This window comes from Sturnus vulgaris, chromosome Z (assembly GCF_052056855.1).
Source record: "Sturnus vulgaris isolate bStuVul1 chromosome Z, bStuVul1.hap1, whole genome shotgun sequence".
NCBI lineage: Eukaryota > Metazoa > Chordata > Aves > Passeriformes > Sturnidae > Sturnus > Sturnus vulgaris.
In genome coordinates this window covers 18,232,368-18,259,954 of record NC_142283.1, presented here as the reverse complement: position 1 = coordinate 18,259,954, position 27,587 = coordinate 18,232,368, and the positions used below count along the sequence as shown (strand labels likewise).

At 40.9% G+C, this 27,587-nt stretch overlaps 1 protein-coding gene across 3 annotated transcripts in view; it reads left to right on the top strand.

Annotated features, from left to right (window-relative positions):
* Positions 1-26,869, top strand: part of ECPAS (Ecm29 proteasome adaptor and scaffold) — a 60,280-nt gene extending 33,411 nt beyond the window's left edge. For all 3 annotated transcript variants that reach the window (XM_014889233.2, XM_014889232.2, XM_088156657.1), the window contains 27 exons: positions 275-376; positions 2,172-2,295; positions 3,203-3,348; positions 4,406-4,460; positions 5,193-5,307; positions 6,239-6,304; positions 6,544-6,661; positions 8,431-8,598; positions 9,445-9,524; positions 10,284-10,389; positions 11,011-11,058; positions 12,070-12,191; positions 13,279-13,429; positions 14,190-14,255; positions 16,046-16,135; positions 16,630-16,696; positions 17,322-17,413; positions 17,501-17,567; positions 17,802-17,993; positions 18,932-19,140; positions 19,628-19,671; positions 20,161-20,353; positions 20,926-21,070; positions 21,662-21,767; positions 21,933-22,021; positions 23,173-23,244; positions 24,048-26,869. In XM_014889233.2, the coding sequence (XP_014744719.1) occupies positions 275-376; positions 2,172-2,295; positions 3,203-3,348; positions 4,406-4,460; positions 5,193-5,307; positions 6,239-6,304; positions 6,544-6,661; positions 8,431-8,598; positions 9,445-9,524; positions 10,284-10,389; positions 11,011-11,058; positions 12,070-12,191; positions 13,279-13,429; positions 14,190-14,255; positions 16,046-16,135; positions 16,630-16,696; positions 17,322-17,413; positions 17,501-17,567; positions 17,802-17,993; positions 18,932-19,140; positions 19,628-19,671; positions 20,161-20,353; positions 20,926-21,070; positions 21,662-21,767; positions 21,933-22,021; positions 23,173-23,244; positions 24,048-24,187 (2,973 nt within the window). In that variant the 3' untranslated portion in view covers positions 24,188-26,869. The remainder of the gene's footprint in view (positions 1-274; positions 377-2,171; positions 2,296-3,202; positions 3,349-4,405; positions 4,461-5,192; positions 5,308-6,238; positions 6,305-6,543; positions 6,662-8,430; positions 8,599-9,444; positions 9,525-10,283; positions 10,390-11,010; positions 11,059-12,069; positions 12,192-13,278; positions 13,430-14,189; positions 14,256-16,045; positions 16,136-16,629; positions 16,697-17,321; positions 17,414-17,500; positions 17,568-17,801; positions 17,994-18,931; positions 19,141-19,627; positions 19,672-20,160; positions 20,354-20,925; positions 21,071-21,661; positions 21,768-21,932; positions 22,022-23,172; positions 23,245-24,047) is intronic.
* Positions 26,870-27,587: the final 718 nt, after the last annotated feature.

Below are 27,587 nucleotides of genomic sequence, written 5' to 3'. Positions count from 1 at the left end.
GCTTAAGAGACGAAAATATAAATGGTCTTAATTTTAATTCAAGAAAAATTGAGTATCTTCTTTCACCTGCACATAATCCTCGAAGGTAACAGGACATTTGTTCTGATCTACTTTGGAAAACAGATGCAGGGGATTGATCTAATAAGCTGCTTGCATGTATATCTGATACCTTGAGTGAAACTTCAACAAGGGTGAGAAATAGTGGGTTTAAAGTGCATCTTCTGGAATTACAGGAAGGTTATATGATGCTGTTATTTTTTTGTTTATATTTAAGATGAAGGAACGAGCAATACAGACGCTAGGTTACTTCCCAGTGGGAGATGAAGATTTTCCCCACCAGAAGCTACTGCTGCAGGGTTTAATGGATTCTGTGGAGGTGAGACACTATCAATGTATTATCCTTTATACTACAGTGAGTATTCCTCTTTGAATGCTTTTTATGTACTCTAGAGTCAGATTTACAAAGGGAGTTGACTTTTTGTAGCAGTGCCGCTGAGTTTTTAAGAACTGCCTTGAAATAGAGAGCAAAGGTAGACTTGGGGCTGGTAAAAGGTTTTATGCCACAGTTTAAAAACTTGCTAGTCCAGGTCTCCACCTCAGTCTGAGACAAGTACTCATTCCCCATCAGGAGGCTTATGGAATTTTTTTTGGTACACTGTATGTAAAAATCTTCAGGGCTTATATTAATTAAGCCTTAGGCCTGTACTTTGGCCTTCAAAAATAACCTGAAAGTAGGTAATAGACATACCTCTGAATTACATCAATTAATGCAAGTCACTTGAATTAGAAGTTTATAGGAATATATATATCTCTTGTCCATCTAAATGCATCTTTGAAGTGCACTGCATTCTTTCACAGTACTTCAGAGTTTCTATACAGATTGCAATATGCCAGATAACAAAATTAAATTAAAGGAGCTTTTCCAGTGTCCTTCATTTACAGTTTTTTTACCTTTCTTCCTTGCTGATACTGACATAGGATTCTGTATTGTAGAAGTGACTGTTGAGTATCAGACAGGCATGCTTTGCTGAGTCCCCCAATTCTGATGTGATCAAACAAGCAAAAACCATAGAATTGTAGAAGAATTTGGGTTGGAAGGGACCTTACAGATGATCTAGTTCCAACAGCTGTGCTGTGGGCAGGGACACTTCACACTAGACCAAGTTGCTCAAAGCCCAATCCAACCTGACCTTGAACACTGCCAGGGTTGGGGTATCTATGGATGACCTCTTCCAGTGCTCACCACCTTTACAATAAAGAATTTCTTCCTAACAGCTCATCTAAGCCTGCTCTCAGTTTGAAGCCATTAACCACTTGTCCTATCACTATACTTAGAATACTAAAAATACTGAGAATACTTTGTACCCAAACATCAAAAGATGTTTCTGAGTGCTGTGGTTTTCTCCTGTAACTGCGTGGGGACATTACAACTTTATTTATAAAAAGAGTACTTGAAAAAAACCTATTTATCTTAGATTGCAGGAAGCTAAGGGCTTAATTCTCCAAGAGCCTGAGCATTTTGTGCTCTTAGAGCATAAGAAAGCTATCTAGAAGGTACTCAGCGGTTATGGAAACCCGTTCTTACAACATAAAATTCATCATAAATACTGAGAAGAAAGTGGCATATCCTGTTCCTGAAGGCTCAGAGAATAGTGTGAGGAGGACAGTGAAGCAAAGCAAGTGCCATCTGAATTCTTTTAATGTGAAAAATAGGTTTCTGCATCTTTTAAGAGATCAGTTTCTGGATGGAATTACAGGTGACTCTTTCAATACTCCTCCTTATTACAGTAAAGCCATAGTCATTTTCACTCATCACTATCAGCATCATTTTAGCTTTGTTTTATTTTTATTCTATTGAATTCTTTTTTTTCTGCCAAGATGAGCTTCTGTACAGACTAGTAAATACTTTTTCAAAGGTATACTTTAAAAAATGTGGAATTTTTAGCTTTTATCATTCAATTCAGACAGTTTGGCATTGCCTCATTTTCCATCAGCTTCAGTGGGTCTGACGTGCCACATAGTCTCAGAAGCTCACCAGAAGAGTGATCTTACTGTAAATTGGTGCTGAACATTGGGACTGGGAAAGAGACTATGGTTTTGTGTTTTAAGTGCCAGAAGTTCTGGGGTATGCTTAGATAGTACTGTCAGCGATGCTGTGATGTGTTTTTCAGGCCAAACAGATAGAGCTGCAGTTCACTGTTGGTGAAGCTATTACCAGTGCTGCTGTTGGAACCAGCTCAGTGGCTGCACGGGATGCATGGACTGTCACAGAGGAGGAATATATCCCTCCTTCAGGTAGGCCTTCCCAGTGCAGGGGCTGAGTTGGGAAATGTCTGGACTAAGACTTGGCTCCAAGCTTCATTCTGTGGTGTTTGGTTTAGAACACGCAAAAAAGATTCTGTGTTTGTGGTTATGTACAGGTTATTTTACCTCTTCATGTCCATCTGCTCAGATAGCAGTAGACTTTATTCATGGGCTGTTTAAATAGCTTCCTGTGTGATTCATTGCCACTTGGCTCTGTATTTGTTTAAGGTTTTTTCTTTCTTGTTTACCATGTTGAGTCAGTTTTGGGTTTTTAATACACATATCTTTTAAAATACCATTTTGAAGCGTGAACAGGAAAATAGGGTTATAAAACAAATTGCAATTGTTTTCCAATAATCTCAGGTGGTACGATTAAATGAAATCTATGTACAATAAATGCAGAAATTCTATTTAAGACTAAGATTTTGTACCCATTGAAATAAAAGTGTGACAAAAGGCTAGCTTCAAATCAGGCAACTGTAAATATAAGTCTCAGACCTGCAACATATGTTTTAATTTTGTGAGAGTGGTATTAGACGTGTAGTGTACACAAAGCTGAGCACGTGGTCGAAATTAAACCTTGCCATTGCTCCAGAAACTGTGAGTCCTAACAAAAAAAAATTTAAAAGTTTTGCCCTGAGTCTTAGGCAGTGTCAATGGTACCTCTTCTTCACTGCAGGCTCTGAAAAGTGTTCATGAAGGGTTAGGAGGATTCTGTATTTCTATTATTTATGCTACTATTATTACTTTTCCAGTGACTCCACTGACTTCCTAAATAAGCAGAGATTAAGGTGTCACCTCAGTACTCTTGAGTTCATTCGTTTTTTCATTATTTTCATTAAAATGGGTGTGGATGGTTATCAAAGTTCCTCCCCTCTACCTTTTTTTTTACCTATAGATTTGAAAGCAAATGATGTGGTGCCCTGGGTCCTAGACCTTATTTTGAGCAAGCATATCATCAGTCCCAACCCACATGTTAGGCAGGCAGCTTGCATCTGGCTTCTATCATTGGTGAAGAAGCTGAGCACCCACAAAGCAATTAAGGTAAGAAATATGCCTTTTCCTAACACTGGCTCCTTGTCCCTATTTTTGCTTCCCACATTGTTTCCATCCCTCCCTTCCCTGTCACTTCTATTGCCTCTTTTCTCCTTGTGCTGATACAGTCCTTAGTAAGGTCTTTTTGAGACATGGCATATCTTTTGTTTCTAGAGGAACAGACTATCTGGCAGATTAACAAAGGTGTTTGTCACCTTTGTAAACATCTGACTTGCATCCAAGTCAGAGTAAGCTCAGTGTAAACAGCTGTTGTAAGATGAAGAAGCACTACATCTTTCCTTGGAAGAAGAGTTTGGTATCTGTATAGTGTTTTGGATTTATACTGGGAAAATATTTAAGAGAGGTCTAGGAAGGGAAGAAGGAGAGCAGAACTTATTTGTTTCATGGTGTTTATCTTTGGTACCTAGGAGCAGTTAAAATGGCTTCATGTACTGTGTATTTTTGAAATGCTTTATGAACCTTATATTTAATGTGCTTGTCTGTAATGAGAGAATGTGAAGAGTCCTACATAAGGCCTAAATAAAACATTCCCAACCAAAATGTCCTCTATCTGCGTAGAGGTACTATGGACTGTGATGGGACCAAGAGTATTTTGTGCTCTCCAGGTATTGATAAAGAGCTTTGGGACAAGTTGCTTTGCAAATGCAGGCTTTTATATATAAAACATTGCTGCAAATTGCACTCATCTAAACAGTGTACCTTGTACGGAGGTGGCAAAACTCATCAGTTTGGGGATGAAGAAAGCCCCATCTGGTTGCAAGCCAGAATTATGTTGTATTGCTGCCTTGTATTAAACAAGAAAAATAAAATACGTGGTTTACTAATGACATGGTATATATACATGGTGGGCTGGACAATTAATTATGGTCTTCTGTGAATGCCAGTCGGACTGATACTTGGGGGTCTGCAAAGAAGAGCAGTTCCATCATAAGAGTAGCTCAAATGGGCAAGTCCATTGATACAGTAGCCTCTGTCTGTCTGTTAGAAGCTTGCCTGGAGACCAAACGAAGGATCCAGAAAAATTTCTTTTTTTCTCATCTTACAGTCTCATCTCAAGGATATTCAAAGTGCATTTGTTTCAATTCTGTCAGATAGTGATGGTAAGTACTGTTGCATCGTAAAAAGTTGTGTCTTTTTGTGGGCATTCAGCAGAAAGTCGACTGACACTTGTCAGTCAGCATTAAAAGATGACTGTGGGAACTTCCCATTTCTTATGTTAATGGGAATGATTTCTAGGCATCGTGTGCAGAGATAAGATGCACAGCTTTTTGTGTTTAGCTAAAAAGCATACTGCATTTTTTCCTTCAGACTATAGTAACAGAAGTGGTGTTACTTCTGCTCTGTTTTGGGCAGCAAGATGTATATCACAGAGTTGTTTTCTGCGTGGATAGAAACTCTGAGACTTCTTCAAGCTAGCACATTTTGGCTTACAGCTCTATGCATGCCAGCTAGTGGAAAGAGTGGTTCCCAGCAGCCTATGCAAAGCTCACTGAAGATGAAGAAAATATTACCACTAATGATTTCAGGTGCCACTAGCATGTCAGAATACCTGTGGCTCTTGGAACTCTTTCTGCTGTTTCAAAACTTCAGTAACAATACTTATGTGAAGATGTCACCTGATTTGAAGGAGTTTATGGCTTCAGAACAAATTGCTACTTCAGAATGCAAAGTTCGTGTCATGGTGGTAGACTAGATCTTCACTGAAATGGAGAGCTGTGAAGTGCAACACAGATCTGTGTTTGCTACGTCCTGATTTTGTTTGAACTTTTGAAATTTGTGTACTGCTCAGTTACATGCTTTTCTTGAATTTTGACTGGTAAAATCTCTTGCAGAGCTTAGTCAAGATGTTGCTTCAAAAGGTCTTGGGCTGATATATGAACTAGGAAGTGAACAGGATCAGCAAGAGCTAGTCACTACGCTTGTTGATACCCTTATGACTGGGAAAAGGTACAGTGAACTCAGAAGTGAGAGAGTACTGAGTTATTGTGGTGGGAGTATGATCTAGTGGGAATAAAAATGTTCCTCTTTTTTGTGTGGAAAGAGATGTTTTGGGGCCAAGGGCAAGCCAATATCCGTTCACAGAGAGTAAAACAGACATTTCTTAAATCAGCTAAGAGTATTTTGTGACTGAAGTTGTTCTGGTTTTGTTTAATTCAACAAAGCTTCAAAATATGTCAGCCCTGATTGAAGCTGTTCGAAAGAGTTAGGATTTTGTTAGATTTGCTACTTGCTCCATTGTGTAATTGCAGAGAACAATGACCACTTGCAGCAGCTCTGCACATTGTGCGTGTTGCAGAAGTGGTGACTTGCTTGTGCTGAAAAGCACCTTTTGCTAAGGAAGTGTTGCTAATGGTTGCTTGTCAGCTTTAGTATGAAAAATGCTGTTTTTACAAGACTCGTGGCTAGAGATCAAGTTGGTCAGTATTGGAAATGGTCTTTAATAGACTTCTCTAAGCTGGTATAGGTTTGGCCACTGAACGTTAAAAACTTAAGTTTGGTGTGTAGGGATTCAATGGTGGTAATCAGGAAGAAATAAGATAAATGGAAATGGTATTTTTTCATTTTGAGATAGAGATTTGCTGTCCATTATATGGCTCATGTCTGGACCAAACTAAAAAGTCATCATTCAGTATTTTGACTTTCTACTTTTGCACAGCAAAACTCTCACTTGCTGCAATGTCTCCTTAACATTACACATGTTACAGGTTAATGACATTCCTTGCAGTGTGTGTAGCTTTGCCCACCTGTATTTTTTTTGTGGGATTGAAGCTGGAAAAAAAGTGAAGTTCCTGAGTTAATAAAGCAAAATTAACTGTACTGTAGTATGCAGTGTATTAAACTGTAGAGTTTGGTGATACTAATACTTCTTTTCTATCAGAGCCAAACATGAGATGACTGGAGAAACTGTGGTATTTCAGGGAGGCCTGAGTAAAACCCCAGATGGGTAAGTTTACTGATAGTCTCTGATAGAGACACAGTCAAACGTGAAACAGAATTCCCTAAAACAATCTGCTTCCTGACCTTTTGTTCTTTCTTGTTCTCTAAGTTACTGTAACTATTTCTGTGTAATACAGATGTGCTACTCGTCTTTCTCTGCCTGCTTTAGGATGTGAATTGAAAATAGCTTTAGGTGTTGTTGTATTTTGTCTACCCCAAAACTGATTTTCCTTCTGTTTTTCAAAGTCAAGGTCTTTCTACCTACAAGGAGCTTTGTTCACTGGCTAGTGACCTCAATCAGCCTGACCTGGTGTACAAATTCATGAATCTGGCCAATCATCATGCCATGTGGAATTCTCGGAAGGTAATGCTCTGCTTTCATACAACTCCCATTCCCGCTGTGAACTCTGGAATCAAAAATCCATTTCTGTATTCCTGGTTATATGTTTTATGAATAACTACATGTGCAGGGTGTTGATGCTTTGGTATCAGTCCAAAGCAAATTTAGAAGGCTGAGAAAAAAATTAGGATTACTTGAAATTCTTAAAATAAAACTTTTGTATCAGAGTGTTTATAAAATCCTATATTGCCCTCTGAATCAACTGACATCCTTTTATTTTTAGGAGTGTCCTTAGAAGGACAATCCTTAGTGTGTTTAAACAGTGATAGTGTTTTGAAAATGGGAAGAATTTTTGGATGCCAAGGAATTACCTATGGCTCTCCTTTGTTATCTAAGGCGGCAGAGCAAAAAGTATTCAGCAAGTTGCTAAAAAGCACTGTTGTCAAAAGTATCCCTTTTTAATTCAAGTTTTGATATTTTAAAGCACCCGGGAGCTTTAGAAACGCCAAAATACTACTGGATCCACTTCCAGGTGAAAAAAGGAGCATCATAAGTTTAAAGGTTTAGGTGTACTATTCAGAGCTTTGATGTGGGGACTCTTCACTGGCTTCACAGAAGCTTGGAAGAACTTGTTTGAGTCTGACAACACCACTTAGTACAGAAAAAGAGGTCTCAGCTTTAACTCTCATCCAGAGTTTGACAATTCAACACATCTCTCAAGACCTTCCTCAGCACTGTGACTTCAAAAGCACTGGAGCATAGTTAGGTTCCTGACCGTTGTGGAATTTCTCCAGCTAGGAGAGATGAGGATGAGTTAAGCAAATCCACTCAGAAGGTGTGGGTTGAACTTCGTCATTTGAAGAATTTGCAGAATCTTTTAAGTTGAGGGTGACATCTGGAAATCTATGCTCTAAACTCCCCACAAGAACTAAACAGAGCATGCTGTTCAGGGCCTTGGAGGCCATGCCTTGCTTTTCCTTATGCTTTCTGCAACTTCTTGCTTTTCACAGCAATGATCCTAACTGAAAATGTGTCTTTATTGCTGTTTTATTTAACCAAAACAACATATCCTGTCCTGTGAAGTTCCTGCTGTGGGGTTTTGAGTGGCAGCTTTTGACACTGCAAGTCAGAAAACATGCAGTCATTAGAGGCAGTCACTGCACTGGCTTCACTGAGTAATTTCTTCTTGAGCTATCCTACCAAATCCCATGCAACTTCACAGGCAAGCGACAGTGGAACTGACGGTGTTGGAGAAAGAGAAGGTCACAGAAGAATACTTAAGTTTAAAGTAAATATGGACAGATGCAAAATTATAATCCCCAGAAAATTCAGGTTTCAGAAATAAGATGGAGTTCTTTTCTTTTTAGTTTTTCAGTTCCTAAGTTATTTTAATTCTTCTAAATCAGCAGAGTTGTAAGGAAGAAGCAGCCCAGCCTCACCAGTTTTGCCAAGAAAGAATCACTTTTGGAATTATTTAAATGTATTTAAATCCTCATAATATCTTTTAATTCACCAGTACTACTTCTGCAAATGAGATCAATCAGTATCTTGCAATAAAGGTTGGAAGAAAGTTTTGAAATATTATATTGTCTGCTGAGTGTGATTGTATGCTTGAAATTGCTGTGATATTGTACGAGTGAGGATGGGCTAATTCTAGTACCATTCTAGACCTTTTGATTTGGTCTAAATCTAAACCATGTCAGCCAACTTTGCCCTTGACTGTGGTGTGCCCATGAGCAATAACAGAGTGAGTGAGCAATGCTTCAACAAATGCTATTTTGCTGTCATTTCAGGGAGCAGCTTTTGGTTTCAATGTGATAGCTGCCAAGGCTGGAGAGCAGCTGGCTCCATTTTTGCCCCAGCTTCTTCCCCGGCTCTATCGTTACCAGTTTGACCCCAACCTGGGCATTCGACAGGCAATGACCAGCATTTGGAACGCATTGGTCACTGACAAGTCGATGGTGAGTGACCCGCAAAGTGCAGCAAGGGGCTTTGCTGACAGCCAGCAGTGTATTGGAGATCCTCATGGGATAGATGAATTTTGTGAAAGGAGGGGCAGTGCAGAAAGAGGTGAGGTACTGCACTGGAAAGGAGGTGTTTGAACCCATGGATGAGCTTGGAGCTTGCACAAAGGTTTTTCACTGTCTCTCATATGTGAAAGGATATTGCAAACCTTGTTTGTGCAGTCAGCATTAAAATTTATGATTTACTTAAAATGGGGTCTTTCCACTTTGATATTGCTTTGGTACTGCTTATTAGAAGCTTTTCAGGAATCCTTATGGCCTAAGATGTCTTCCTAAAGGAAGAGCATCTAAATATAGTTCCTCAGTTTTAAGTGGGAGGACGCCCATGGTTGGAAGTTATTCCATCAGTTTGAGGAGAATTCCTCCCAGGTGTATTTCAGGAATAGGTGGTTTTCTTAAAATGCCCTTGCTCTGGTTCTGCAGGACTTGGGTTTGCATTTTTTTCTTCTAGGAAAGCTGATCTTAATGCAAAGTCATTCACTCTGATCATCCCTCATCAAAGCACAACTGCTTCTTGAGTAAATACATGTTTGGTGCTGCATTTTAACAGTTCAGCTGATAAAGGCCTTAGGGGACTTTCCGTGTGTTAACCACTGGAGCAGTGCAGAGAAGGGCATGTCTAAAGCACAGTCAGAGAAAGTTCGCACAGCACTAGCAAACATTAATTCATCTTATGTGGTTGAAGGCAGGTTGTATTGTTCAAAAGGACTCTTTTTTTACAGAGTACTGGACAAGGATGTATAGCTGTGCTTGTTTCATGATTTTTCTCTTTTTAAATTACAGGTTGATAAGTACATGAAGGAAATTCTTGAAGATTTGATCAGTAACCTAACCAGCAGTCTTTGGAGAATCAGAGAATCCAGGTATTGCTAGGAAAATTATTAGATTTATATTTGAACTTGTTTCTTTTCTCTTATTCACCATAAACTTGTTAACCTGAAGAAGTTGAGGGGCAAAAGAGGACATATCCTTTCATCAGGTTAGAGCCCAGCCTTGGAAGTAGCCTGCTCTTCGAAGTATGACACAATCTTGAAACCATTTGCCTGAAATTTTTTTATTGCACTCATACTAAACAACATTTTCTGAAGATTCAGTTTTCTGGTTACTAGTTCTTGCCTAGTAAGATCCTTGAATCTGAAATAATGCTTTCTCTTAAAAAACCTTGTCAATCTGACAATTAGCTACTTGGCAGCAGGATGCCATTTTTAATAAAACTACTTTTAGTTTTAATGGTTTGTTGTAGCTATGCTATATTGAAAACCTCAATTTTAATTTAAATTCCATACTTTATACCATTGTGCTTTCTTACCATATGCTTAAAGAAAAGAAGACTAAAGCAGTTTTGTCACAGGAATGTTCGCAGTAGGAGTTTTCACCACAGCAGCCTTTTTCACCTCCTGTCACTGGTTTCAGGTTTTACCTAAACAACTGAGCTTTTTTTTTTTCTCTGCTAAAGGAGACGTTCTTGTGACAGAGTAGATTTAGCATTTGGGGAAAGTAAGGCGTGTGAAACAATTCTGATTTTTCTAAATTATTTATTTATATTTATAAGCATATATGTATATATACACCTGTATCAAGTATGAACACTGTGTGAAGGCAATAAAATTCCCTGTTTGCAGTTGTCTGGCACTGAATGACTTACTGAGAGGAAGGCCTTTGGATGACATCATAGACAAGCTTCCAGAGATCTGGGAAGTCTTGTTCAGAGTGCAAGATGACATTAAGGTAATGAAATTGAGAACTGAATAGGAATCTTCAACAAACAGCTCAACAACAGTGATCAAGCTCTGAGGTGTTTAAAGAGAGATTCTCTGACAAGTCAGCTTGAAGCCAGTGAGAGTTTTGAGTATTAAGCAGACTAGAAATTCATGCTCCTTGAAAGTAAAACTTCCATGCCACCTTGGAAATTCTCTTTATGTTTGAAGTGTTGGATATAATTCCTGCTGTGCTTATTCTAGATGATTTGAGATTTTTCCTTGATATAAAATAATTCCTGAGTTGCTTAACTTTTGAATATAGAAACATTTATTTTGAGCTGCTAGTGTGCACTGAACTGATATATGGTAATATATGATGTGCTGAACTTGAATATATTAAGTCAGAATCTTTGGGTCCTTCCAGGTTTCAGCTCTGTCAGTGTATTGATTGTACCAGATACTCAGATGGACCAAAGCCAGAATTTCTTTTAACAATATTCTAATACTTTCTTCTAAAGATATTGCTACTTAATATAAAGTATTAGCCATGAAGACAGCCTTGTCTGTTCTAGTGTTAATGCTTATCAATTAATATTAATCATTCTAGAAGAATAAAAATAACAGAAATAATTGTTGACTATTTTTTTAGGAGACTGTGCGAAAGGCAGCAGAACTAGCCCTAAAAACTTTAAGCAAGGTAAAACTACAATTTTTTCATATGCACATGTAGACATGTATGGTTTTGATGTCAGGAGTGACCACAGTTCACAGTCTTTATTTTCTATAGACTGTTGTCTTCGGAGGCTCTCTGGTGTAGATCCAGTTGTGAAAGACTGAACAGCCCCCTAGAAAGCAATCATAATAAGCGTCACCACATACTCCCCTGGACTATTCATTTATGTTAGTGAAGTCCTGCTGCGTGAGGGTAATGTGATATTAAGGTCTATATAAGCAAAGTAAGGATGTAATAAACAAACTGTGGATTTTTTCCTCCGATGTTTTTTATCTTACTTGGGGGTAGAATTTAAGTAAACTTACTGGATCTTCTACAGTTTGCTAAGACTGACTGATCTAATTGACCGAGTCTGGTGGTACATTACTGGTATGAAATGGAGTAACTGTGTATGGACATCTCTGTGATGTCTGTTATTGACAAGGTTTTTTGGGTGTAGTGCCCATATATAACTTCATATTTTGTTTGGTAATCATCTAAAAAAGTCATATTGGTGGCAGTGGATCTAAAGTCCTGTGTTTGAAATCACAGTCTTCATAGTGCATAACATTTTAATGCTACAAGGAAGGATCTCATCCCAAAATGTTGTTGTGAAATGTTGCGATTGCAGAATGTATTCTTATCTGGGACTTGCTGCTCTGCTGTATAGAATGATTGAGTCTCTGTGGCTGGGATAGGCTGTCCTTCAGCTGAGAGACCATTTGGTCTGTTCATGCAGATTCAGGTCAAGGCCTGCTAGGCTCTGAATTTGCCTTTTCTGGAAGTGGATTGGAGTTGAAACCCCTTTTAGGGATGACTCTTAGGGCTTAACTACCATGTTAAGGTGAAGATGAAGGTGTAACAGAGGCTGAGCTTGGCTACGAGTAGTTTGTCTAGTTGCTGTTGGCTTCTTCTGTCTGAAGGAAAAATTGCTTTAATATAATCTGAGAGAGAGGTTTGTACATGTTTGCAGCACTGATTCTCACCTGTCCCCAGGTCTGTGTGAAAATGTGTGATCCCTCTAAAGGAGCAGCAGGTCAGAAGACGATAGCTGTGTTGCTCCCTTGCCTCCTAGACAAAGGAATAGTAAGCACAGTTGCTGAAGTCCGATCTCTCAGGTTAGTTTTGCACCTTGTAAGTTCCCTGGGGGTTGGGTCATGACTTGTTCCCAAGAAACCAAGCTTATTCACCTGAATTGCAGAATGTTCTTTGTGTTTGAAGTGGCAAGTTGCTCCCCAAAAGAGCTTTCCTGCTGAGTTCTTTTTTCACGGAGATTAAATAGCAGCCCTGAGAACTCTGCCTGCCTTTTGGGAGTACATGGCCTCTCTGCAAATGCCCAAATTCAGTTCCCAGCTGGAAGTTCTTTTCTCCCTGTACAAATGCCAGGCTGATCCAGAAGCAATGTGCCATGCTAAGGCTGTCCTTTGGGACTGGCATATCTGTTCTGGTTGAAAACAAAAAGTTCCATGGTTGTTCAAACAGCCACATCTGATTTCACAAGTGCTTGTGAATATTGACAGTTCACATCCCAGATGTGACTGCATTTGGTAGTGCTGTTCAAATACATTTTATTTCTTGTAACAGTTCAATGTCCCTTGATGTATAGGGACTTTATATGCTTGTCAATATATAACCTTGTTTATTCATTCCTTTGACTGAGGTACAGAAAAACCACAAAATTCAGAGGGAGGGTAGCTAGCTGGTCTTCACAAAAATAATTATTAGGACATCTAGAAGGCTTGTAACAAAATAATATTTCTTGATTTTTTTTCATTCCTTTTGAAGATATGCAAAACCTTTGTGAAAATGCAGCATGAGAGATGTGATCAGTCTGAAACTGACTAGTGGGGTTTGAATAGATTATTGTAACTTGTTTTTTCATGGGCAGAGACAATGGATGTCTCAGGGTGACTTTGCCCCGTGCTTGTTTAAAACATGGCAGTGTGTTATTTCCTCCCACATCTGTCTGCAGTACTTCGTCTTTGCTCGTTCCCTTTATGATTCCAGGGCCAAAGTAAACAATCTCTGGCAAAAATAACCGTTGGAAGCTCAGGGCTAGGGAATAATTTTGTTTAAGCAAAAATTGCACATGGTTTTGTTTGGGGGAAGATTTATATTGGTATATCTGGATTACAGTATATCAGAGAGGCTTTTCAGATCAGTCTGTGTGTATCGCTGGTGACCTTCCCTTTTATCTTTTTCCAGCATTAACACTCTTGTGAAGATCAGTAAAAGTGCTGGGTCTATGCTGAAACCTCATGCGCCAAAACTTATCCCAGCCCTGTTGGAATCCTTGAGTGTGCTGGAGCCTCAAGTCCTCAATTATTTGAGTCTTTCTGCAACAGATCAAGAGAAAGTAAGTGCAGCTATAACGGGGAAGTAGCAACAGAGCAGAGATAACGAAGATTTAATCTTCATTTGGTGAATAGAAAAATAGCAGATTTGGTAGAGAGGTTCAAAAAGCAAAGAGAAATAGCTAATATATTACTAAAAAGTTTGGTCTCAGAATATGGCTGGACAAATGTGTGAGCTTTTTGGCCGACTGGAATTATTTTTATTCCGTAGACCACTGTATGTTTCCAAAAGCGAAGAGCAATTTTAATAATCTGTTCTTAAATGTTACTGCTGTTTTTCCCAAGGGATTAACTTCAAAACTTCATATAATTTAAATTGTAAAGTGTGCCAAGCGCTGGAGGTGGATGTTTTAAGCACTGTGTCCTTTAATTGTTGTCAAAGAACCATATCAATCAATCACAGTCTTCTTGCGAAAGTGATTGAAACCCGTTGATTAGAAACAAATTTAGCTAATTTCCTTGTGAGAGGGAAGAGATTATCCCTTTGCAAATGAAAAGGGAGTGAACAATGTGAACAGTTTAGTGTGATATTTTATCTCTTTGTTTTCCCTTCCTCCCTCTCCCTCTAGAACATCCCGTCTGCCTCTGAAAGGGAAACATTCATAGTCTGTAGGCATAATTGCTTTCTTCATGCATGTGAAATAGATTTTTGTGTAAGGTTGTAAGTTACAGCTGAAGTTGTTGCCCTTTCTACTGTTTCAATGTTGTGTTTACACTTGGATTTGTTTGGTGCTTTTTCCTGTTGTGATTTTTTTTTTCTAGACTGCAATGGATAGTGCCAGACTTAGTGCTGTCAAGTCATCTCCCATGATGGAAACCATTAACATGGTAAGTATGGTACTTAACTGATTTCAGAAGGGTTTCAGAGTAAGGTATGTTGTAGAAGAATAGGAATTAAAATGTAGGCTTTACAGAATATCTCTTCAGGGTTCATTTTCTTATCACGGCTCCACGTGGCTGTCTATCCACTTTTTTCATGTACAGGCTGCTCATCATGCCACCAATGTTTGCTCCTCAGATCAGTTGTGAATAACTTTGGCTCCATTTGGAGTCAGATGGATTGCTTCTTTATCTGAAGACCTGCCTGCTTTGATGAAGCACATCCTTCAAGTGCTTTTCTTTGGATGGGGGCTCAGCTAGTTCTAGGTTAGCTAGCATTTCTCTTCATCTCTGGCCCACAACTCCAAAACTAACTTCTTACCTGGGCCTTCAATTGATGATAGTCATTGTTGGCAAGGCATAAATGCTGTTCAGCCATTGCCTTCTGGTGCCTTAGATATTCCTATCTGTGCCTTGCCCATACTTTCCTGGTGGAGATATTTAAAGAAAATGCTGGAAGCACTGTCAGAAAGCACCAGAGCTTCCTGCTGCTGAAGGAGGAGTTGCTGATGCCCAGATGCTGTGCTGTAGGATCTGTCCTGCAGAACTTCCTGTCCTCTGTAGGAACGTGTCCCTTCCCAAAAAATGGCTCCTCTTTTTTGCTCAGTCATTGCACACAGCATGTGGGCAGGTGGAGAATGTGAGGGTTGAGCAAGTTTTAGGGGAGTTGTAGCCACCAGAGTAATTTATTGTTTCTTCAACTTACGCAGAAACAGCAACAGCAAGCCCTCCTATAACAGTGTGTGGAGTTGAGTTGTGGTGTCAGGTGAAGTGGTCTCTATAAATAGAGTGTAAAGCAGTTTGGAATTAAAGGCTTCATGTAAAAGTGTACTTGCTGCAACACTGCAGGCTGCAGCAGCTGCTGCTGTCCCTCCTCCAGGCCATGCCCTACTCTGCCAACCCTGGGAGAGCACCTGTCATGCCCTGATCGTTGATTGGGATTTTATAGGGTAGGGGAGAGATAGCAACGGCTTCCCTGGAGCTTTGTGAAGATATCCTGTCTTATGAGCAACCTCTTCTATATTCTGGGGCTGGCTGGGAGATTGTATGGATAATTTGGTTCACCATACCACTGATGGAGGGGGAAGTAATAGTTGATTTGACTTCAGAAGCTCAGTTACCTTCATTTAGTATATGATCCTTGAATTTGCTAGAGAATGGATGTCCCCTCTGCAGACAGTGTGTTACACAGAATGCTGGTAACATGAGGTCTTCTGTTTTGCCTAGTGGCATTTTAGACATAGCAGAATAAAAATTATACTAATCACATCCCTTTTGTCCCTTTGTGTCATTTATGCGACTCTTTTGTCTTGTCCCGTTTAAAAACTGTCTTGACTGGCTTAATGTCATTGTCCACTTTGGATATCTTATTACTTCCTGATTTCAGAGAGTTGGGGAAATGCTGGGTTTTGTTAAGATACAGACGCCCTTGCATCTCATTCTCGCTAGTGTGTTAGTTTCAGGTTCCTGAAGAGTTGGAGTGCAGGAGCACATCAGTTGCAGCAAGTGATAGTTTTAGCAAGGTCATCTCAGCCAAGAAGTGGGACAGGAAAATCTGTATGTGGTGGAATCCACTTCATGTTAGCTTTTTCTCATCATGCAGAAAACTCTTGTGAATCAGCTGAGGACCAGCCAGCAGTGCTGAGGCAGCTTCCACTAGAAATACACACACTTAAGTCTGCCATCATTACCTTTTTTTTTTCCTTTTTTCTCTCTCCCTGTCTCTTGCCTTTCTTTAGAGCTTGCAGTATTTGGATGTGTCTGTCCTCAGTGAGTTGGTCCCTCGGCTGTGTGAACTGATCAAGAGTGGAGTTGGCCTTGGCACAAAGGTATGTCTGTGGTTTTAATAGTTCTTTTGGAAATGAAGAAGGGAATATAGAGCAGTGTCAATGTAAATATGGTTCCTTTGACTGTGTCTTTTAAAGCAACAGCTTGGGCTCATACATGCTGGAGTGATTTGACATCTGAGTTCCACTCCACTACATCACTCTTCTGAATGTGTGCTGCCCTAGCCTCCTCTAGGCTACATGGCAGCTGTGCTCTGTAACACGAGTGCAGAAGGCTGTCCTTGATTGCTGCAAATCTTCTAGGATCATCTATCTTGAGTGTGGGTCCTTTTTCACTTCCTATTTCGATTCTTGTCATTCATGTTTTGCAAACTTCTACTGCTTCTACTTTTACTGCTCTTGGATTATGGGAATAGAGATGAGTGGGTGTAGATCATGTCTTAAAAGTGCAGGTAGCACCACAGCAAGTATTAACAATAATAGCCAGTGGCAAATATTGTTTAATCTTACCTTTGTTTTCCCTTGCAATCTTCCAGGGGGGCTGTGCCAGTGTAATTGTTTCATTAACCACACAATGCCCTCAAGACTTAACACCTTATTCAGGTAAGGTTTGTCTCTTAGTGTCAGGTTTTAAAGGTGTTTTTCGTTGCTGTGGTGTTTCTCCCCTTGAGTTTAGCACAAAAATGATCTTTACATGCATATTTTTATCAGAGAGCTGTTTGAAATTATCTTTTGTGTTTGAGATTGGCATGCTTGGAATAGGTTCAGTACCCTCACCAAGTTGGAAGAGGTACAGGAAGGAGTTGAGAGAATTCACTAGCACAGAGCAGGAATAAACAAAAATATTTGTTTTCTTGCTTAGAGCAGTGTAACAATGCCTGTGTTAGTGCAGCACTATCAATGCGCACTTTTTCCTTCAATTTTTGAGCTATGGGTGGACCATGAATAGCGACTTTGCTTCATTGGGTGTCTTCTGATAGTAGAAAGAACATCACCTTTCTGTTGCAAAATAGAAATGAAGCTGGAAGCATGATCAACTGGAGTGCTTGCATATAGGAACATTATCAGTTAAGGTGTGCAAAACACCAGCACTAGTTTAAACATAAGGACTTACAGACTTATAACACCGCATACATGCAGTGAGGAAAAGCGTGAATTCAGGCTATTGTAATTCTTGCCACAGCAATGAAACATGATGCTTTTGATAAAGTAAAATCTCTTCCAACAGGCAAACTTATGAGTGCTTTACTTAGTGGCCTGACTGATCGCAACAGTGTGGTACAGAAGTCTTTTGCCTTTGCTATGGGGCATCTAGTCAGGGTGAGTTGTGCTTTAAGTTTTATTTTGCGTCTTTATTCGTGTCTTCTTTGAGGTGTTTGAACAATTTGAGTCTCTTCCTTGTTACAGACTTCCCGGGACAGTAGCACTGAGAAGCTGTTACACAAACTCAGCAGCTGGTACATGGAGAAGGAAGGTATGTTGCTTTTGGGGTATTCACTTACAGAGTACAGTGCAGAAAAAGTTCCTGGTGATAGCAAAAGCTAGTAAAGAAACATTTCTATATTGTGATGCTTGGTTTCACTGGCTGAATAATTCCTATACAACGTTATACAATACTGTGCATTACTCTGCTTTCCAAGAGGCAAACCAAGCACTTAAAAGGATAATCCTGCTTCCCAGTCATAATGTGCTTGTTTTGCTCTTTCAGAGCCAGTTTACAGAGCAGGCTGTGCTTTAACTGTGCATGCTATGGGACGATACAGCCCAGATGTACTGAAGAACCATGCCAAGCAGGTGCTGCCATTGGCTTTTCTTGGAATGCATGAAGTTCCTGAAGAAGAGAAAGGAGAGAAAGAAAATTCTACTCTGTGGACAGAAGTTTGGCAGGAAAATGTACCTGGTATGTTGTGTTAAGAATAGTAAAGCTTTCCGGGAAGCATGGGACAAGAAATAGCATGCTTTATGGAATTCCATTAAGAAAATACAGAGCTCTCATGGTAAGAGATTTGGGAAGCTTGTTCTCATTTTCTTCCACACACTAGATTTCTTGTATGAAGGTTACCTTCTCTGGCTATTTAAAATAATTACAGGAGCATTGATCACAAGGATGGACAGGCATAGTAGAAGTATTTTTAAACTGTGATGCCATGAATGGCACTGTAATATGGCCCTGATGGTAGAGATAAATAGACATCTTTGGCAATTTTGATGCCAGCCTTTAGGGGCTGCTGCACACTTCAAAGTTAAGGGGCTTTGACCTTTCTCTGTTGTTGGAGATCTCTTCGGTAATACCTGTGGTTTTAGCTTCAATGAATGAATCTGTGCTATAGAAGTGCAGTTCTTTCTATAGAGGAAGATCTAGATGCATTATAGTATTGTTTTGCTGACACTTTTAGATTTTAGATCTGGTTCCTTAGTCACCAGATGATTTTTCTGGAGTCTGAGAAAGGAGCTGTAAAAGGTTTTCTAGTCATCTCTTTTTGGAAAAAAAAAAGACATTATATTCCTTAGGAGCAGGCTAACACAATCTAGTATCTGGTATATGGATGGACTGAAATGAACTCTGTGTCTAAATACACAACAAAGACTTAATGTGGAACCCCTTCAGTCAGTCTGGGAAGAATTCTTCACACTTTTGCCTGAAGTACACCTTTCTGATGTGTCTCATAGCCAAAAACCTCAAGAGATCTATAACTGGTTGTTTTTTGGTTTTTTCCAGTGTAGGGCTTGTTCTCTTGTGGTGTTTTTTGTTGTGTTGTTATGTTTTTTTTATTTAGGAAGATCAAAGGTTTGTTTGTTTCGTAGCAGAATTACAGTTTTCTTCCATTTGACATGCAGGTACTCAGGGTGGGATTAGACTGTATTTGCAGGAGTTGATATCCATCACACAGAAGGCTCTGCAGTCCCAGTCCTGGAAGATGAAAGCTCAGGGAGCAGCTGCCATGGCATCAATTGCCAAACAGACAGGCTCCCTTGTACCACCACATCTGGGAATGGTGCTCTCTGCACTGCTGCAAGGCCTGCCAGGAAGAACCTGGACTGGGAAGGTAAAGAGGGAATTGTCACCTCATGGTTTGCTGTGAACCCTGAAGTGTGCAACCTTTGAGCCAGGAAATGCTATGTTCTTTGCTGCAGAGCAGCATGATAAGAATGCTGATGGAATGAGTCTGCCTTTTGTCCTTCATTTAGCTGATAGAGAAATGACTGGGAAGATAGGTTGGTGAAATTCAGACTGCTTTAGCAGTGGAGTTCCCACTTACACTAATTCCACTGCACCGTTTCTAGCCTGGAGGCATACTAGCATGTGCTCAGAGGTGCTGCAAAGCCCCATTCTGCTGCCAGTTCCATGCAGATTGAAAGCTATGTCCTCTGCAGGAGGAGTGATAGGGGATAGACAGATACTGCTTCTCCAAACTGGTATCACAGGCATGTTCCCCACTGCCCCTTGCAGAAGAACACAAAGGTCCCTGTGCAGCAGGACTCTGCATTTTGGCTGTGTGGCACTTCTCAGTGATGTCTCTTCTATAATTGCAGGAGGAGCTGTTAAAGGCCATTGCCAGTGTCGTTTCTGCATGCAGGTAAGTGCCTTGAATGAGATGATCAGATCAGATCTCAGGATCTGAGACCTCAAAAGGGAGGTTGCTCTACAGTGTTATTGCATATAGGGTACTAAGGAGATTCTAGAAAGTTTGTCATCACCATCCTGATCTCCTATTAGCATGTGAGGAGCAAGTGATGTTTCAGAGAGACCTGTAGAAGCAAATGGTTGATTTAGAGAGGAAGATGTTGAGAGGCTACAATTGCTAAGGGGGAAGATGGAGACCTTAAACGGGAGAAGGAGGAAGAGGTAGAAGAGTAGTAGAGGGAGCAAGTGCTTTGGAAGCATATGAGAAAAGAAGAAAATATAACAAGGAGAACAGACAAAGAGAAAGAGCACCCCATTGTAACTTCTGTTACAATTACTGGTAGGCAACTAGGTGCCTGGACACAAGAGTTAATTCTTCTCTGGGAGCAGTGGATTTTGGGAAGAGATTAACATGATAGTATCTGTGTGCCTTTCATTTCAGCGCAGAGCTGCAGAAGTCAGTACCTGGTCAACCCACCATCACAGATGTTGTCCAGGCTCTCCTGAAAGAATGTCGTAAAGAAAACCTGAAGTATAAGATGGTGGCACTGCGCTGTGCAGCTGAGGTGCTGCAGGTAACAAAGGAAGACCGGTTCAAGGAACTTGCCGATATCATCTTTCCCTTGATAAAGAAGGTGACCATTCAACTTCTTAAGTTTTCTCTCTTTCAAAGCAGGACACTCAAGTGGTGACAGTCCCAGTGATGCTGCCTGCATGGCAGGCTTGTGCCCAGAGGAATGATGATATGAGGGACTCCCCACACTCAGATCTTTGGTGGGACTGAATACCAGACAGTTGGTGAACTCTGTGATGGTTCTACCCGTGCTGCCCAAATTCTGAATTACCTCAATTGTTCTCTAGACAGAGTCCTGCATATGATGTCCACCACTGCCCCATTACCACCTGAAAAGTGAATTCCTGGCTGCTCTACAGGCAGCAAAAGGCTGCTGGGAAGCTGTGTAGAGTGCTTGTGTTTGGTATCAATAGAGCCTTGCAGCTCTGTGAGTGGGACTGGGGTAGCACAGGCAGGTGTTTGGATGCCAGGCTACAGAGCTTGCTGTGCGCCTTTGCAGGCTGCCAGCAGCGCCAGAGCTGGGCATGAGGGCTAGTGTGTGCAGACTGCAGGGGAAGACTGAGCTGCACTGCAGTGTATGCCAAGCCTGCCCTCATCCTTCTGTCAGTCACACCTTCTCCATGGCCTCTGCAGAACTCTCTGGAGAGCATGGGAGCGGCTTTTCCAAAGCACGATGAAGAGGATGAGGACATGAGGGAGAAAGAGGTTCAGATGGAGTCCCTGATCTGTGCCTTCGACACCCTGGGCAAAGCCTGGCCGAGGAGTCCGGAAACACAGTGTAAGTCGGCTGATTAAATGCAAAGCAAACTATTTTTCTCTTAAAATGAAAAGTGGAAGAAGGGGAGGACATGGAGGCACAGTGAGAAGAGTGCAGGAACAGATGCAGGATCTTATTGCAGGCAGCTTGTAAGGGTCTTCAGTGAGAAAGCTGCCCCAACAGCTTTCCTGCAAAATAACCCATCCTTGGGAAACACCTGTACTGTTGTCTTGAATTCATTTCATAAAAACGTTCTGAGTTTATAGATATGCAGGATGAGTGAGCTGCTTGCCTAATGAAAAGAAGCCTAACTCTGCTGCACATGTTTATGTTTGCATCAAAGCTGTTACAAGGTGGAAGAATTGGGAATACCTGGAGAGGGATGGGAAAAGGCTGCTTTTATTAGCATGCCCCAGAGTGTGTAATGCAGCTGTTTCGCCTGCCAGCATTTGTAATGAGTGAGTTGGTGTGGTGAAGATTTTCTGGGTCACTCATTACAGGATGTTGACTTAGTCATATTGAGTGATTGGCTTGATGCCGATCGTTGAGCACTTTGGAGACAGACCAATGTTTCCTTTTGCCTTTCCCTGTGATGTCCTTATTATCCTGTAGGTTGCTATCGCCAAGAATTTTGCAAGTTAATGTGTGACCGTCTGAAACTCAGCACATGGAAAGTGCAGCTTGCAGTGCTACAAGCCATGAATGCCTACTTTCAAGGGTAATTCCTCTTTCTGCAATCCGTTTCACAAATCACTTCAGTGATTTGTCTTCTCTTTCTTGCTTGAAACTGTTTAATGAACTTGATGACACTGAATTCTTGGAGAAGTTGAGCAGGCTTCTGTCCCAGTGATGCATGATGCCTGATTATTTTTGCATTTGACAGGCTAATGCTGTTTGATGAAGAGCACTCTGATCCTGTGGCTTTGACAGAAATACTGTTGGAAACCTGTTCCTCTATCACCCATTCTTTAGGTAAACGGACTTCTCCTGGTTTGTGATGGATGATGAATTGCTTGTTAATGCCGTTGTCCTCTGGGGGTTTGTCTGGTAGAGGAAATGCAGAATAAGCAGAAGTTGTCAGAGGTAACGTTTAACTGTTCCTTGCACTGCAATGTGATTATTGTGAAGTTGCAGTGTTCAGGACAGTACTGTGCAGGGTGCAGTTCACAGAGAAGTAAATTCCTCTTGTGCAAGAGAGCTCTGCAAGGGGAGGGGGAGGCAGACAGCAGACCATGCAACCTCTCGGGAACACAAACTATTCCTGATTTAATGAAACACAAGCTTTTCCCCTCCACCTTTCAGATTTCTTCGATACATATGCATTATGCATCCAAGATTATATTTTCTAAGATAGCCAGTGCGTGAAAGCTCCAAGGCTTATAGAGGCAGTTTGCACTCTACCAGAGTAGGGCACCCATATATACAGGTGCTGTTTGTGCCATATTGACAGTCATGGGCCTCTTCATTACTTTGGTAGTGTTCCCATTTGTCCTGTCAATGTAACAGTGCCTCATCTCCCATACCTGCATGTGGTCTTGTTTCTGATGTGCTTAAAGACAGCACCTACTTTAGTGCTAGCAACCAACTCAGAGACCCCTTTGGAGAAAATCTCTTTTAGGTATCAGTCTTCATGGAATGAGAACCGGGGTCCTCGCCTTAATAAGATTTTAGCTTAGAGACCAAGTAACTTTTTGTGACGAGGTTGTGGTTGATGGCTGGCATGGGGTTTATGTAGGCCCACTTAATGCTGCTTGTTAACATTTGTATGGTCTCCAGCCAGTACAAATCAAAACAATGACAGATGTTGTCTGGGATCACCCTGCAGCTATGGCAGCATTTTGTTCCCTATTGGAATATGTAAGGAATAGTAATTCTGTGGTAGTGGCAGAAGCAATACATAAGGTTTAGTTGACTTGTCAACCTCCAGTTGTTGACTTTTTGCCATTCAAAATGTGCCTAGTGCTCAAGTGCACTGCAGACTGACAGCACAAACAAGAGGTCAGTGAGCTGTATTAACAAAAGTAGTCTGGAAATCACAGAGGTGGCTGCTTATTGTAAGGTTAGCGCTTTTGGTTCTAAACGTCGTTTTTGGTTTTCTTGTCTGTTTTCTTATAATCCCTTAGAAAACAAAAGCTACACGTCCATAAGAACAGAAGCTTTGTCTGTGATACAACTGCTGCTCACCAAACTACAAGGTGAGACTTTTTATTTGCCACCTGGAAGAGCCACTGCTTGGTAAAGATGGCACCTGGCCGTATGGCCTGGAACTCTGGAGAGGTGGCCCTACCTCTTGCTTGCAGGGCTGGGAAATTCTGGGGAAGCTGGGACTTGGAAGTAGCAAAGGCAGTGAAGTAGCTAAGGCTAATATCAAGTTCTAAAGCACTGAGGAAAAACGTTCAGCAAGGAGCATCCCACATGGAGCTTGCAGAACTGTCTCGTCAGATCTATCTGTGTTATGTTCAAATTCCACAGAATGGGGAGCTCCTCTTAGTACAGAGGAGTGATTTTTACCTTTTCAGTGTCAAGTTTGGTTTCTCATTATTATTTAGTCTTGAAGCCTTGCAGAATTGACTTCATAGGGTGAGGTTTTCTTAGGGCTCAGGTTCATATGTGTCTGCAGTTATTATGTAGCAATTTTTTCCTTCGGGTTTCTGGTATGCACTTCATGTTTCCTTTATTCTGGCAAAAATCTTACATGCCTCTTTCATGAGCCAGTTACAACACGGGAAACATGTGGTTCTTCAGGCCCTTGTGTTCACACGTTGTGGACTTAGACAAAGACACCTGGTCTAAAGAGGTGCAGCTGCCTGGCAGGAGGCAGCACATGCACCTGAGCGTCCAGGTGAATCAGTTCTCCTAAGAAACACCGTATGGACTATGAGTGAAAGGCTGAAGCAGTCACTTTTAGCCTGTTTGGGGAAAGCAATGTCCTTTTGGAATTTTTTTGTTTTGTTTGCTGGTGTTCATGTCCAATGTCTGTCTGTCTTTATCCGCACAGAAGCTCAGCAGTGGGAAAGCCTGACGCGAGAGAACAGAGAGCTCCTCATTCATTCGTTGTCTACGATGGCATCAGATAGCAGACCTGAGCTACAAGACAGGGCGTTGATGTTGAAGAAAACACTTGAAAATCTTGACTAAGTTATGAAACATAAATTTCAAAGTGCCATGTAAAACAAAAACAAAAAAGTGCAGTGGTCTGAAAACCAAGTGGGGAACTGAAGATTACTCTGTAGGATGCATCATTCCTGGCCAAAATAAAAAATGCCTTAAATTCTTTTCCCCATTAGTATTATTTTCACTCTTAAGCTGATTGTTAGTTGTTTCATCAGCAAATACCTCTATCTGCCCTAGAATGTTTGTAAGTGTGCAACATAAAAAATGCAAGGGCAAGATGCTTTATTTTTTTTTTTAATCGGCGGAAGAATGTTGCTCAGACCCCCTTTGTCCTTCAGAAAAACTGTTGAAAATCCACCAGCACCAGAAAGTAAAAGCATATTTAGTTTTCTTACATTTTTTTGTATGTAGAGATCTGTTAACTGGTGTCTGCTGCAGTAGTGCTGGTATTTGTTATCTGTAGAGAACAAAATGCTTCCCTTGATGAGGCCTGTGTTTGACTCCCGTGACTTCCCAGGAGCAGGGTTTCATCTGATACCCACCTCTGCTTCTGCTTGCTCTTCCCTTGCAGCCTGTTGTCTGTGCATTATGAAAGGCAGAGTACTGTTAACTTGGCTCTTTCCTCCTTCTCTGACCTCAGCATGGATTGACTGAGACTATGCCTTCCCCAGTTGGCAACCTCGGCCTCCCAAACTTTAAATGAGAACTTTTTCCCCCAAAGGATGCACAAGAGAGCACTTTACTGAGCTGTGTGGGACAAAGTTGAGCCTAGTTGGCACCCAGGTGGAACACTGCTCTTCTCAAAATTGTTTTGCATGGACACTCCCTAGCTCCAGGAAATTAAAAAAAAAATGGAAAACAATCTTTTTTAGATATGTTTTTGAAAAGCATTTGAAGTTTGAAATGACACATTTTTTTAATAGTGGTAATGTTTTATTCCCTTCCTGTTCGTAAATCTGTTCTTGCTTTGGAAACCTGTAACAATTTAGACTTGTCAGTATTTGTAAGAAACTGAATCATCTGTCATTTATCAGAGCCCAAGTCATGCTGGTTTCTAGCAATTAGCACTTAAGATTATATCTACATTAACATGGGAGTAAAATTGCTATATGGTGATGTGGCCCTGCTGCCTGTCTCCTTTTTTTTCCCCCCTCTTCTGACAAAAGACAAATCTGACCACTACAGCAGCAAATTTTAATAGTGTGAAGATAGCGCTGCTCCATAATCTGACCAGTATGTGTACAACTCTTTGGGGATAAATGCTTTGCTGATGGTGAAATAAAATCATTAGTGTGGGCAATATCATGTTCATGGCTTTCAGCACCCGAAAGCTTGTTTCTTTTCTTGCAGTCTGCAGCTCCTTTTCAGATCTTCTCTGTTAAGGAGAGGATTGCTCAAATGACATCATGTTTCCTCCATGCCCATTTATTCAGATTCAGGTATGCAGTACCTACTTTCCCCTCAGGTGCCATTCCCCAGTCAGTGTTTCCTGGTACTGTAACAATCTTGTTGTCTGACTTGCTCTCCATAGGGAAGAATGTAATTTGTGCACACCTGGTAAGAGAATGTCAGGAAGAAATGGGCAGAGCTGTCCCACTGTGGCTCTTGTGTAGCAGAAACCTCAGCGAGCACTATTGCATTGTACATTAGAACTGGTCAGTGGGCAACTCCTTGGTGCTGGGAGCTGGTGCTACTATGTTTTGATTTACACCTTGTTGCAGGGAGCTGCTCTTTGTTTACGTGTAGTTTGAACTATTGAGCACAGTGTACATTTTAAAATTTTACTGGGCAAAATCATTTTACAGTATCTTTAAAAACTTGGTTACCGTGACATGTAGTGTCATGACTGCTCTTTTTTTTTTTTTTTTTGTATTAGGTGAATATTACCGGTGATGCTTTGCTGTAGTTCATTGTCTAACTTGGGTTTTTTCATATTAGTGAGTGACAGTAACAGAAAAGTAAGAGCCTCCATGTCTCTGGTAATTTGAGCTTTCACTGTGGACGGGAGTATGCAGAGGCAATGCCTAGTATGGTCAAATGACTGTACATAGAATAACTGTAATCATTGTCAATAGCAACCTGAATTTCTCTATTGGGGATTTACACTAGAGGGAAGAGCGTATTCTAGGAACTCTATAATAAACAGCTGGATTAACAGCTCTGGCCAAGAGTGTTAGGAAGGTTAGAGACGGTATGACACTTTCTGAATCACAAAGCAATATGTCTTTCTTGTGATTACAGAGCAGATTCAGAGCTCCTCTCTAAAGCATGTGCCTATACACAAAACCTACCTGTATAAAAGTTAAGTCAGAGGTTTGATTTCTATCCCCCTCGCATTTGTAAACTTGATAGGATTAAAAAAAAAAAAAAAAAAAAAAAAGATGTGGCCTTCCTAGAGTTTCTCCTCTAAAAGTGATTGCACTATGTAAAACACACTGTACTTTGCCCAGCACGGGCATTTCTTGTGCTGCTGCAATGCTTTGTATACCTGGAGTGCAGTGCGTGGACTCGACTCTAGCACTCTTGCTCTGACTTACAAGCTGTTGCTTAAATGGATGTATATTGAGAAAAGTTTTCTAATGTTGCAAGATCTCCATCAAATTTACTGCAATCTGTACTGTCCAAATATGTGAATGGTCTGACTGAAAGAAAAACCCTCCTGCTTACCAAAAAGGTAAAAACTAAATAAAAGCTGCATGACCTGTTTCTTGGAGTAATTGGTAGTGTTTTTTCTCCTGTGGTGGGTATTTTTTAGCGTTCCTGTGCTCCAGATTCAGGATGTGCTGCTGTTGTGCTCCCTGCTGGCTCTGCCCTCGCCTCATGGAGACGGCACAGTGGCTCTGCAGTCCTAAAAGGAACTGCCTCTTTTTGAACCCATAGCTTGGTCTCCTGCAACCAGGCAGGGTTGGGACATGTGTCTGTATTACAGACACATCCTTTGCATTTATTACAGATGCAGTCTTGTATATATTACATATATATGGTAGATGAGGCCATGAGATTGAAAACTTACTAAAATAATATTCAAGAACTTCAGTATTTCCAAATTATTCCAGACATGCACACATTTCCCCTCCAGTGCAACCTCAATTATATGTACTTTTCTAAACTGTATTCAGACAGGAAGAAGAAGGAAGGGATACAAATGAGGTAAGCAGAGGACAGCACGCAAATACAAACCTCAGTGCTGCTAGCCACCAAGTGGCTGAAGCATCATCAGGCAAGGGAAATGCTGTCAGACCATACACCCACCATATACAGATCATGTGTGGGTCCTGTGCTGTGGTGACGAGAGACCTGCTCTGCAGTGCTATGATAAAGCTGGTTTGGGCTTGAGCCCCACAGACATGTCATTCCTGGCCAGTGAAAGCAGCAGGATGCATTCAGGTAAGTTAAAAATGGAGAAACGGTTCAATTCTGAGAA